At 38.9% G+C, this 14,121-nt stretch overlaps 1 protein-coding gene across 2 annotated transcripts in view; it reads left to right on the top strand.

Annotated features, from left to right (window-relative positions):
- The window catches only part of KIF24 (kinesin family member 24), an 83,288-nt gene that overhangs the window by 44,245 nt on the left and 24,922 nt on the right, over positions 1-14,121 (top strand). Inside the window, exons 5-6 of one of the 2 annotated variants that reach the window (XM_024560222.4) lie at positions 3,220-3,435; positions 6,729-6,816. In XM_024560222.4, coding sequence (XP_024415990.2) covers positions 3,220-3,435; positions 6,729-6,816 — 304 coding nt within the window. The remainder of the gene's footprint in view (positions 1-3,219; positions 3,436-6,728; positions 6,817-14,121) is intronic. The other variant, XM_045195137.3, reaches the window with a different exon arrangement.

Below are 14,121 nucleotides of genomic sequence, written 5' to 3' on the forward strand. Positions count from 1 at the left end.
TCTCCTGTGGATTTACATTTGGGTTGTTTCCATTTCTGGACTATTATGAATAAAGCCGTATAAACATTTTTATACAAGTATTTTGTGGACATGTTTTCATTTATCTTGGATAAAAACCTAGAAATGGAATTGATGGCTCACAGGATAGATATGTTTATAAGAAAATGTCAGTTTTCCGTGCATTACTCTACTTCCAGCAACAATCAACATATGAGAATTCCAGCTCTGTATCCTCAAACATATTTGGCATTGTCAGCCTTTTTTATTTTAGCAAATCTAATGGGTATGGAACTATATCTTATTGTGTTTTGGGTTTTTTTTAATAATTTTTATTTTTAGAGAGAGGGGAAGGGAGGGAGAAAGAGAGGGAGAGAAACTTCAATGTGTGGTTACCTCTCTCATGACCCCTATTGGGGACCTGGCCCACAACCCAGGCATGTGCCCTGACTGGGAATCAAACCGGCGACCCTTTGGTTCGCAGGCCGGTGCTCAATCCACTGAGCTACACCAGCCAGGGCATTATTGTGTTTTTAATTTGAATTTTCCTAATGCCTAAGGATATTGAGCATGTTTTCATGTGCTTATTGGTCATTTAAATATCTTCATTTGCCTATTTTTTATTGTCTTTTTGTTGTTGTTTTGTAGTCATTTAAATTTTTTATAATTACTTGTATGAGCAGGCTAAAAAAGTAAAATATCTTCACATTCAATTTTTTATGCACAAAATCTAGAGTGTACTGTCTGAGAGAGTAAATTTTGAAAATAAGTTAGAATTTGGATGTTAAGACATTGACAATAAAAATAAGGACCCTGGCTAGTGTGGCTCAGTGGTACACCAGCCTGTGAACCAAAATGTTGCTGGTTGGATTCCCAGTCAGGGCACATGCCTGGGCTGCAGGCCAGATTCCCCGATACATGGTACAGGAGAGGCAACTACACATTGGTGTTTCTCTCCCTCTCTTTTGCCCTCCCTTCCCCTCTGTCTAAAAATAAATTAAAAAATAGATAAAGAGTTGCAAGTTAAGTACAGCTTAACTATAAATTCTATAAAGTGCAATAGAGATTCCTCATGACCATATTTGTTATTTCTTTGACAAGCTCATCACTAAAATGTTCCGAAGATAAGCAAGATGGTACTCTCTACTCTCATTCTGCTAGGTCTTCAGGGTATTCAAATTTTCCTTCTGTTATCATTTTCCTAACTATGCCTCTAACCTTGTATTCAAGTACCCACACTGCTGGGAGCCACAGTCTGTTGGGTTGTTGGTTTTTTTTTTAAGTTATAGTTTTTGGAGACAGAGGGAGAGATACGAGAGAAAAAGACCTGTTTGTTGTTTCACTTATTTATGCGTTCATTGGTTGCTTCTTGTATGTGCCCTGACCAGATACTGAACCTGCCACCTCCACAAACCTTGGCATATCATGACAACACTCTAACCAACTGAACTACCCGGCCAGGGCCTGGGAGCCATGGTTTAAAAAATAAGAAGTAACTGGTCTGTGCTTCAAGCAGTTGAAATCTGATTAGCTCCCATCTCTTGATTCTCACACTTTCACAGTTCTTTTCCTCTTGTCATATCATTCCTTCTTTTATATCTGGCTTCAGTTCCATTTCGTTGTGTTCATCTCTCTCTACTCACCTCTGGCCTCTCCCTACCCCCCATGTCCATACATATTTTTTCCTTAAAGCATAGCTACTGTCATCATTAATCCACATGATTCCTGTTCAAGAGTCTGCAATAACTACTTCCTACCTAACATTATATTCACTTTCTACTCAGGACTCTTATACATGGTCAGATCCCACAATGCTCCAGTAATTTTGACTCGCAACTCCTCTTAAAACATACTGTGTTTGGCCTGGCCGGGCTGGCTCAGTGGATTGAGTGTCAGCCAGGGAACTGAAAGGTTGCCAGTTCAATTCCCAGTCAGAGCACATGCCTGGGTTGTGGGCCAGATCCCCAGTTAGGAGTGTGCAAGAGGCAACCTATATGTATCTCTCATATATCGGTGTTTCTCTCCCTCTCTTCCTCTCTCACTTCTCCTTTTGCTAAAAATAAATAAATAAAATCTTAAAAAAACAACATACTGTGATTGGTAGGTTGTTCTTTTAACTTCCCACCTCTTATTCTGCGGTTCTTTACACTCATACAGGGTGTGTGCACACATTTATCCACGTGCAAGAATAGTGATTCTCACTTAGAATCACAGAATATCAGGGCTAGAAGGGATCTTAGAAGTGACCTAGCAATTTATTGATGAAAGTGAAAACTGAGACCCTGAGAGAAGCCCTTTTATGAGTCCTTCCTCAAATACTTTGCTTACATTGTTTTCACCTGTCTAAACTTCCTTAATATTTACATGAGCGGTCACTACCATCATGTTTATATCACATGATCTTCTATGAGTTATTGTATTTCATTCTCTATTACTTCTTTCAGCAGACTTGTCTTTCCAGATTAACACAAAATCATCTTCTCTGGGACCCTCTAAAGCATGTAGGACGGGGTATCAAACTTATTTTCACTGGGGGCCACATTAGCCTCGTGATTGCCTTCAAAGGGCTGAATGGAATTTTAGGACTGTATAAATGTAACTACTCCTTAACAGTTAAGCAAGAGTTTGGCACTGCTGCTGGGTAGAAACAAGGTGCCGGGCCGGATAGAACAAGGTGGAGGGCCGGATTCAGCCCGCGGGCCTTGTGTTTGCCCGCTGTGATCTGGTAGGAGTCCTTGTTTCCTTATCTTTCAGAGTTGTCTTATGGTCTTACCAGTTCCATAAAAAATTTCTGTCAGAAAACTCATGTACTGCTTTGAGAATGTTTTTTCCTCTTCCCATGTTTTGATAATGTAAAGCTCTCTTCTTAAAAGGATTATATGTTTATAGCTGTATTTTGTCAAAGAAATTCTTTTTCAACCTGACTTTTATCATTAAAAATCTATGGGTAGAGCCCTCACGGGTATGGCCCAGTTGGTTGGAGCATTGTTCTGTAAACCGAAAGGTCATGGGTTTGATTCTTGGTCAGGGCACAGGTTGCAGGTTCAGTCCCCTGTCGGGGCCTGTATGAGAGGCAACCAATTGATGTTTTTCTCCCTCTCTCTCTCCCACCCCCTCTCTGTAAAAATCAATAAGCATGTCTTTGGGTGAGGATTTAAAAAAATCTATGGGTAGGCTATCATTTCTGTCATGTATAAGTGATACAAATTATTCTTCCCTCAGAGGCAATGCCACTTGCTTTGCATATGGACAGACAGGTGCTGGAAAGACCTACACCATGATAGGAACTCATCAGAACCCAGGACTGTATGCTCTGGCTGCCAAAGATATCTTCAGGCAACTAGAAGTGTCTCAGTCAAGAAGGCACCTCTTTGTGTGGATCAGCTTCTATGAGATCTACTGTGGACAGCTTTATGACCTCCTAAATAGAAGAAAAAGGTACTGGATATGAGTGGGAAACTGCGAATCTGTTCATCACTATTTTAAGCCAGAGTCCCAATGAATCATGGGATTTATTGAGACATTAATACCATTTTGTGAAATGAAAGTCTCCTGAATCAAATACATATTTTTGAAACTGTCAGTTCAGCTATAGAAAGATTTAAATTAGCCTTTCAAGTGATCAATGTCTAATGTTTATCCAAATATTATCCCTTTTAGCCATGGCTGATGTGGCTCAGTGGATTGAGTACTGGCCTGCAAACCAAAAGGTCTCTGGTTCGATTCCCTGTCAGGATACATGCCTGGGTTGCAGGCCAGGTCCCCAGTTGGGTACATGCAGGAGGCAGCTGATTGATGGTTCTCTCACAAATTGATGTTTTTCTCCCTCTCTTTCTCCCCTGCTTCCTCTCTTTCTGAAGGTGAATAAATGAAGTCTTTAAAAAAAAAAATTATCCCTTTTATTTTGGTCTATGAAAAAGGTCTAATTTCAGGAAGTCAGGAAGCCAACATATACTTAAATCTCTTCATATTCTTTTGACCTATTATTACACTGGAAGAACTATGAATAATGTTTCCTACTTTTTCCTGTTTTTTTTCTTTTTTTCCCTCAATCTTATGATGGACTTCATGATAGTTTTCTTAAGTCAGTTGAATGAGAAGAAAACCCCTTTACTTCACATTAGACTTTTAACTCATATAAGGCTTAAACTGTTGCCCTTACAACATAATATAATTTAGAAATGTATTCAGTAACTCTAAATTTAAATCCCTATTGTATTTTTATGGCATAAAGTTTTATTTAGGTTGAAACAGATCACTTAGTAGGAGGCAATGAAGCTGTGAAGGTATTGACTGACTGGGAAAATAGGGGGGAGAGAGGAAGTAGGGGAGGTGGGAGGATAAAAGTTTGTCATAACAGAATTAACCAGACATGAAACATGTTGGGAGTAGCTATACCAGGTGGAGAGGAGTGAGTTGAGGCTGAACATGGTAGAAGACTGGGAAAACCAAATCAGTGAAATAGACTAGCCCCACAACAAAGGGATCCATGCCCCTACAGAACTGTCCAAAAGGACATGGAGTTCCACGAGCTCCAGGCAAGCACTGGAATGTGGAGTGGACATGGAGGAGCAGCTCCAGTTCAGTAGAGAAAATGTGGTAAGGCCAGCCCCCACTGAAGAGGGACGTTAGAGTATTCAGTATCATAACTGGAGAGGCCACTGTGTGGGCTGAGGCAAGCCGTCATTCTGTGGACTCTAACACAAAGGGACCTCTAGGTATGCCACAATTCAGAGAATATATAGGTTTTAGGGGTTCAGGCGTGCCAAATAAAGAAGGGTGTGCCACTCTAGGATTGCTTTGGCAAAGAGTTGCCTTTTTTTTGCTCTCTCTGTGTTGGTTTTGAAGCCTCAAGTTAGCTTAATCATGTCTTCTCTTCCAACCCCAACAATCTTATTCGGGGTCCTTTCCATTCAGAATGGCCACTTCCTTTAAAGAACAGTTGGCATGAAAATTAAAGCCACCATTGTGCTGTGTGTGTGGTTTGTTTTTTGTGTGTGAAGGGACAGTCAGATTATTCAGCTGTAGTGAGTGTAATTCTTTAATGAATGGCCCAGGTATATTACCCTGTATATTTCCATTCTTTAATTATAGCCAAAGGGATGGGAATATGCTAATTCCTGGTTTGAAGCTTCTCTAGGGCTCAGAAGGAAAGACCCAGACTTATTCTTTGTCTTGGGCTGTGGGTTTTGTTTTTTTTTTAATCTCTGGCTAATTGGCTAATATTGCTTTGTTTCCTCCCCTTTTCGGTCTTCTGAAATGTCCTGATCTGCTGATGGCCACACTTTCTTGTTTGTTTTAGAGCTGTTATAATTTATTCTGTTGTTTTTATAATAAAATATATCTTCTATAATAGTGGGGCTTTGACAGACATAGAAAAAGTATGTGTGTGTGTGTATGTATATGTGTGTGTGTATGTATACTTGATCTACCTCTTAAACTAGAAACCAGAGTTTAAGGATCTTCAAATTAAGTCTTAAAAGTAGAAGATAAATTGTTTTATACCCTCGCATAAAAAGCGATAGAAATCTTCCTCATAGGATTTAAAAATCTAGCAGTATGTTTGGGCTGTGTGTTAGGAACCTTGCTGGAGTGGCATAGGGCCTGGGAAGTGTGTTCAGGAATGACATGAGGGTTCTGAAACCTAGATCCATCCTTTATTCCATAAACCTAACTGTTCCAGTAGAGTTGTTTTCTCAATGGTCATGAGCATCTGTGAACTGTTTTCCTTCAATCTTAAAAAAATTTGGAAACTTGGGAGAAGCATAGGCTGAGAAAAAAAATTGGAGAAAATATCATTTCCTTTTTTATGAAATTCAATTTCATTTCTAACCTTAATCAGTATCTTATTGAGGGGGGAAAATAACCTTAGAGTCTTCAATAGATTCAATACATGCCCCTTGGTGGGTCTGGCTTAATGATGATGGTAGACCATAACCACTCATTACATGCAGGCCTGGGGCATTCAGTTGTAATACCAGCTCTTCCTTGTTCTCTTGGAAGATATATCAGGACTGCTTCTGTTGCAAGTAAAATAAAACCCCACTTATACTGGCTTAAGCATTTAAGAAAATCATTAGCTCGTGTAACTAGAAAGCCTAGAGATCTGTCAGGCCTTAGTGCCTTTACTGTAGCAGCTCAGGGATGTTATAAGGACCCAATTTCTTTGCATCTCTGCTCTACCTTCTATGGTGTTAGCTTCATTCCAGAACTGTCTTTTTTGTGAATGTTAAATGGTTGCAACTGCTCCCAGGGCCACATGCTTTTACTTCCAGAGAGAGAGAGAGAGAACGAGAGAACACCTCACAGATAGCCAGAGAGCCAGATATCTAACAACCAGATTCTCGGACTTGATTTTGATTGGATCTGGTAGAGGTACCATATCCACTCCTGAACCAGTCACTCTAGCCAGGAATACACCATCCACTGATTGGCATAGGTTTAGGTTATACGTGCATTCTTTTTGTTGTTGTTCCCCTCCCCTCCTATACTTTCATTCTTTTAACTATAGCCAAAGATGCTGATTTGTTTACAACAATCGAGGACCACACCTGAAACCCTGGATGGGGGCCAGGAGATGTGGGAATGGTTGGGGAGAGTGCACATGAAGCCCACCCAGAGGGCAAAACTGCTACTTAGTGATAGGGGAGTAGTGAAGTGGTTTCTGGGGAGGCAAGAACAAAGTCTATTACAGCAGCTCTGTCATACCAACCATGTTCTTGCATCTGCAGGCTCTTTGCAAGAGAAGATAGCAAGCATGTGGTACAGATCGTGGGACTGCAAGAGCTTCAGGTGGATAGTGTGGAGCTCCTCTTAGAGGTAACTCTCCCTTCTTTACTATGGCACTGTAGCAGCCTAAGTACAGGAAAAGAATTTGTTTTGCTACCTAGCAAGTATAATGGACTCCGATTTAGGCAAAGGGCAATGGCAGGCATACCACTTCACATTTATAAATGCAAGTCCTTATAGGTTGTCTATAAGGCAGTGTCTCAATGCCATGGTAGAGGGGGTAGGGCATGTGGGAGAATCTAATGCATGAGAAGATGTTCTTAGGCCAGTTTCAAAGGCTGCTAATGTGTACTTCTCTGGTAGTTGGCCCTGGGAAAAGCTGCTAGAGAGAAATATTCTTAAATAAAAATTTCTATAGGTAATACTTTCACATGGGTTAAAAATTCAAAAGGTCCAATGAAAATATTCCTTCTATTCCCTTTTCCTGAGGCAACTAATTTTTTTTTTAGGTTTTTTTTGTGTGTATCCTTCCAAATGTATTTTTAAATCTTATTTTATTAAAAGTTATCTTTTTAATTATAACCAGAGTAACACTTATCATTAAATCTGAACATTAAAAAATATGTTATAGAAAAATAAAGTCTCTCTAACATGCTGTACAGTACTACTCCTCATTCTCCACTGAGATATCCACTGTTAATAGTTTCAAATATTTAGATTTTTTTTCTGTTTTGGAAATTTATTAAATTATGTACAAATATACTTCTGGGGAACCTTCCTTTAATGTAATTAATGTCAACCTTGGTTTATATTAGATCATCAGGAGGATTTTTTTCCTTACTTAAAAAAGATGGTTTAACCTTTTTTATTGTGAAAAATAACACTACAGAAAAATGCATAAAATCTGAATGTGTACAGTATAAAGAAACAAGTACACTCATAATCAACTACCCACATTAGTAAATGGAACATTGGGGCACTCCACAAGAACCCTGTACAACGACCCAATTATACTCCCCTATTTTCCTGACTTTTATACTAATCACTTTCTTGTCCATTGTTACAGTTTTACCAACTATGTGTTACCCATAGATATAACTTAGTTTCACCTGTTTTTCAACTTTGTGTGAATAGAATCACACTGTGTGTATTCTTTTGTGTCTTGCTTCTTTTGCTTAACATTATGCTTTGGCGTTCCATCTATGTTTTTGCATATGGCTGTAATTCTGTTCATTTTTATTTGTAGTTAGTGTTTAATCATACGAATATAGTACAGTTTATTTCACCATTCCAATGTTAATGAACAATTGGGTTGTTTCTGTCTGGGGCTTTTCTGAACAGTACGGCTGTCAGTGGCCTTTACGTGTATTTCAGTATGCAGCACATGAGCTCTCTAGTTTGTAGTTGTGATACACATATCTTCCACTTCACTAGATTATGCCAACTGCTTTCCCAAGCAGTATACACTCCGACAAGCAATGTATGATCAATCCTTTGCTCTTCATCTTCACCAACACTTTGATTTTTGAATTTTTGCTTATTTATAAGTATTTAATTTTATCTTTAATTGCATTTCACTGATTAAAAACAAAGTTGAATAGCTTTTTTTTACTGTGAACTTTATTTATTTTAATCACTTTTTTCAATTACAGTTGACATACACTATGATATTAGTTTCAAGTGTACACCCCAGTGATCAGACATTATATAACTAAGTGATCGCTCTAATAAAACCTCATACCCGTCTGACACCATGCATAGTTATTAGAATATTATTGGCTATATTCCCTGTGCTGTACTTTACATCCCCATGACTATTCTGTAACAACCAATTTGCATTTCTAAATCCCTTCACCTTTCTCACCCATACCTGGAACCTCCCTTCCAAGTGGCATCCTTGAAATGTTCACTGTATCTATGAGTCTATTTCTGTTCTGTTTGTTCATTTATTTTGATTTTTAGATTCAATTGAATGAAGTTGAATAACTTCCCTTTTTTAACTTATATTTTTAATTTTCTCTTTGGGAATGTCATTTTGGGTCTTTTCCTCCATTTTGAGTTGTCTGTCTTTTACCGATTTGTATATTGTGGATATGAATCTTTTGTCAGCTTTGTGTCATAAGCATATTGTCTTGTGCTATGGCTTGTCTTTCTAGTTCTATCATGTATTTTTGTTGTTGTTCAGTTACATTTGTCCCACATTTTTCTCCATTGCTCTCCCCTGCCCCATCCATACACCCCGCCCCCCACTCCCACAGTCAATCCCAACCCTGTTGTCCGTGCCCATGGGTCCTCTATACATGCTCCTTGACTTGCCCTTTCTCCTTCTTTCCCGCATTGTCCCCTGCCCTCCTCCCATCTGGTCACTGTCAGTTTGTTTTTTATTTCCATGTGAGGCCATTTAAATCAGAATCTCTCAAGGGTGAGGCCCAGATATTGGTATTATTAATTTTAAAATTAATTTATTAAATTGGCTTATTCAATTTTTAATTGAAATATAGTTCACAACCATAAAATTCACCTTTTAAAGTGTACATTTCAGTGTTTTTAATGTAATTTTCTTATTAAGATATAATCCATATACCATAATATTCACCCTTTTAAAATATAGAATTGAATGATTTTTTTTGTACTTTCAAAAAGTTGTACAGCTATTACCACTATCTAATTCCAGAACATTTTCATCACATCAAAATGAAACCCCATATTGTTAGCCAGTTACTCCTTTGTTTTTCCTGCCCCACCGTGCCTGGCAACCACTAATTGTTATCTGTGTGGATTTGCCCACTCTGGCCATGTCATATAAATGGGATCATACAATATGCAACAGCTCGTCTCTGGCTTCTTTCATTTAATACAGTATTTTCAGGTTAATCCATGTCATAGCATGTATCGGTATTTCTTTCCTTTTTATGGCTGAATAATATTCTACTGTATGGATATTTATTCATTCATCAATTGATAAACATGGAGGTTGTTTTCACTTTTTGGCTATTATGAATAATGCCAAGTACAAGTTTTTGTGTAGAAATATGTTTTCAGTTTTTTTGAGTATACGCCTAGGAATGGAATTACTGGGTCATATTTTTTGAGGGACAGCAAACTGTTTTCCCAAGTGGCTGCACCATTTTTTCATTCCTACTAGCAGTGTATAAAGGTGGGTATTATTTTAAAAGTTCCCAAGCTAATTAATTCTAACATGCAGCCATCATAGTCATTCTTCTTGTATATCCAACAAGCCTGGCTAGAGTCAAAGGGAGAAAGCTGGAAGGACAGGCTGGGTACTTGACCATACTCGCCTTTAGAACAGCTTTACAATATACCCCTCCATGGACTTGGGTGCAGGAAATGGAAGGGTAGCCCTCCATTGATTTGTCTTTTTCTCACAGTTTTTCTTTCCTCGGACAAATAGGTAAATTTTGTTTAGGGAATGGGACCCTCATGTTTGTGTGATTATTAGATTCCTGAGTCCTGGGATCCAAAACCTGAGCATAGACCTGAGTATGACTGCTTTAGAGGGACACCTAAGAGTCAAGAGCCCCTTAGATTACAGAGGCAGGCGCAGAACAAAAGTGTTTGGGATGTGTTGAAGGGGCTCCCCTGACACTGTGGCCATTCTTACCTGTCCAGGACTCCCTCCACTGTGAAATCTTAAGGAAATTGTTTCTCATACACCTATTCCCATAGCCCCACTTCCCCCAGCCATTTATTTGTTGTTTTGGCGGGGAGTTTCAAGATATTTGGTCCTCATGTGATGCCTTTGTCCCTGGAGACTACACCAACTCAATGGGAAAGGAGCAAACACTAAGAGGAAGTCCCATTTCCTTTGCTATGGGCCCTGGACAATCTGGTGTCAAATCACACCCTCATCCTGGAAGAGTTTATGGCACTGCTCTATCCTAAGGTATGTTTCTTAAGCAGAGAGAAGCTTCTTGTCAGACAACATATTGTTGCCATTGATACTGTCAGTCTGTAGTTCATATGAGGTTGTACAAGAAGGAGGCCAGCTGAGATCAAGGTGGAAAGCTGGTATAAATTATGAATATCTGACATGGTTACCCTCATAAACATTTATTGACTCGAAACAACAGCACTTGCTAACTCAGATGTCACACTTTCACTATGTCTCAGGTGTCACTGTTCATGTTCACTCAGGTATCACCCATGTGTTTGCTCAAGTGTCACCCTCAGGTATCATCTTCAAGTGTTACCCTCACAGATCCCCCTCAGGCTCACTCAGATATGGCCACTTTTTACCTACTTCACAACTGACAGCTTTATTATTTTTTTAATCATTTCCTTGGCTGTACTTGGTAGCAGAGACCAACATAGCAAGAACTTCCTCTAGATAAGCCTCAGTTAGAGGCTTAATCTATGCACATTGCCTATCTTACTGAAATACTCATAGCCCTTCTTTGATACTTGTGCAGGAAGGTTAGTGATTAAAGCTTTGTAACTAAACAGTGCTGCATCCCAGTGCTGTGTGTCCTTGATCATGTCCTTTACTTTTCTGAACCTGAAATTTGTAGATGATAGTAGATGACTGGGTCTCATAATAGAGAAGGAAATGAGATAACATACATAAAATGCTTACCATGATGCTAGCTCAGGTTGTCATATCTATTATTCTTATTAATAAGTCCCTGAATGTTTCCCAATGTCACAGATTTCAGCAATTGCCTCTACTTTCTGTTGTAGCAGGTCCCCATTTTACTCACAAAACATGTTTTGTATAAAGGACCAAGATTTAGAAACTTGCCCAATAGACTTTAGTTATGGAAGAAGGAATTTGAGAAGGAGGGGTGGTAGTGAGAGAAAAGGGGTGGGCTAGTGATTTTTAAGGTGTTAGCATTAATTTTGCTCCACTTCTAGACTTTAATTTCACCCAAATAAATTTGCTTTTTTTTCCTCTTTATTCTCTTTTTCCCTCCCTCACTCCCCCCTTTCCTTCTTTCTTTTTCTTTTTACTTTCTTGTACTGGGGAGCCTGTGGGAATTTCATGTTGAACTATAAAACTCTGTTTCCTCATGAAACTGATTGATGATTTACACTTGTGAAAAATAGTTTAAGTTTTGGAAGTTTACATGGTGATGTTAGTTCTTTAGTATCTTTTTTAAATTAATATTTATTGAAAATTAACTGTGCCAATTATGTAACTAAATGTTTTACATATATTATCTTTTTAATTCTCATAAGTAACCTATGAGATTACTATTTTATAGATAAGAACTGGAGACCCTAAAAAGTTAAGTGATTTGCAAGTGTTCACACATTGCAAAAGTTTACACAACTGCCCTAGCCAGGTAAGTAGCCCAGTTGGTCAGAGCATCGTCCTGATACGCCAAGGTTTCTGGTTTGATCCCAGGGCACAGCACATACAAGAATGAACCAGTGAATTCATAAATAAGTGGAACAACAAATTGACGTCTCTCTCTCCCTCTCCCTCTCTCTCTCTCTCTCTCTCTCTCTCTCTCTCTCTCTCCCCCCCATTCCCCTCCCTTCCTCCCCCTCCCTTCCTCTCTCTAAAATCAATAAGTGAAAAATTAGTTTTTAAAAGTTCACACAACCATATGCCAAAGCTGGAATGTGAACCCAGATAGTCTAACTTAAGATTTCAATCCCTTGTAACTGCTACACTTGCGTTGTATGTCATTTACAAAACTTTGCCTGATGATCTTAACAGCCACCTCATTTTCTACTCCTCAGAGCTTAGCTGCTCTGTTCCACAGTCTCTGAAAGTCATGGTGATGTTAGGCTATTACTGAAGCTGAGAAAATTGGAACAAGGACCAGAAATTCCTTCATGCCTTCCCTAAAAGGCATGTAGTCAAAAAAGTTTGCCTCAACATGTTAGGTTTTCTGAGACACACTCACAGTTACCTAGTTCGTCATGGTAGACAAGGTGTAATGAAAAGCCAAGTGCAAAACTCTATAACAGAATCACAGAAGCCAGTCTTTCTTGAGTCCCCTTGGAGTGAATTTTACCACAAGCCACCCTTTCAGCTCCCTGTCAGTATACACAGTTCCTGACCAGGTAGAGCCTTGATGCCTCTCAAAGCTCTCACTAGGTTTCAGCAGAAGTACCATCATTACTCACATGTGGCAGAAGACACCTGGCTTCTATCCTTAGCCTCATTGTATTCTACCTATGTGACCTTGGATAAATCACTTAACTTCTCTGTGATCCCTTCCTTATCCATCAAGCATATTGCTTACCCATATGTGGAGATTTATTCTTTTTAAGTATATTTTATTGATTATGCAATTACAGTTGTCCCATTATTTTTCTCCCCTTTATTCCCCTCTGCCCTGTACCTCCTCCCTCCAGCATTCCCCCCAACTTAGTTCATGTCCATGGGTCATACATATAAGTTCTTTGGCTTCTCAATTTCCTATACTATTTTTAACCTCCCCCTGTCTATTTTGTACCAACTAATTACACTTCTTATTCCTTGTACCTTTTCCCCCATTCTTTCCACTCTCTCTCTCCAGTGATAACGCTCCATGTGATCTCGATTTCTGTGATTCTGTTCCTGTTCTAGTTGTTTGCTTAGTTTGTTTTGTTTTTGTTTTTTAGGTTCAGTTGTTGATAGTTGTGAGTTGTCATTTTACTGGTCATCGTTTTGATCTTTTTTCTTACCTAAGTCCCTTTAACATTTCATATAATAAGGCCTTGGTGATGATGAACTCCTTTAACTTGACCTTATCTGGGAAGCACTTTATCTGCCCTTCCATTCTAAATGATAGCTTTGCTGGATAGAGTAATCTGGGATATAGGTCCTTGCCTTTCATGACTGAATATTTCTTTCCAGTACCTTCTTGCCTGTAAGGTTTCTTTTGAGAAATCAGCTGACAGTCATATGGGAACTCCTTTGTAGGTAACTGTGTCCTTTTCTCTTGCTGCTTCTAAGATTCTCACCTTCTGTTTCATCTTGGCTAATATAATTATGATGTGCCTTGGTGTGTTCCTCCTCGGGTCCAACTTCTTTGGGATTCTCTGAGCTTCCTGGACTTGCATGTCTATAGTTCCTTCACCAGATTAGGGAAGTTTTCCTTCATGATTTTTTCAAATAAATTTTCAATTTTTTGCTCTTCTTCTTCTTCTCCTTCTGGCACTCCTGTGACTCAGAAATTGGAATGTTTAAAGTTGTCCCAGAGGTTCCTAAGCCTCTCCTCATTTCTTTGAATTCTTGTTCCTTCATTCTGTTCCAGTTGAATGTTTATTTCTTCCTTTTGTTCCAAATGGTTGATTTGAGTCCTGCTTTCCTTCTCTTCACTGGTGGTTCCCTGTATATTTTCCTTTATCTCACTCTGCATAGCCTTCACTTCTTCCTCTATTTTGTGTCTGTACTCAGTCATTTCTGTGAGCATCCTAATTACCAGTGTTTTGAACTCT

Source organism: Desmodus rotundus, chromosome 1 (assembly GCF_022682495.2).
Source record: "Desmodus rotundus isolate HL8 chromosome 1, HLdesRot8A.1, whole genome shotgun sequence".
Taxonomy (NCBI): Eukaryota; Metazoa; Chordata; class Mammalia; order Chiroptera; family Phyllostomidae; genus Desmodus; species Desmodus rotundus.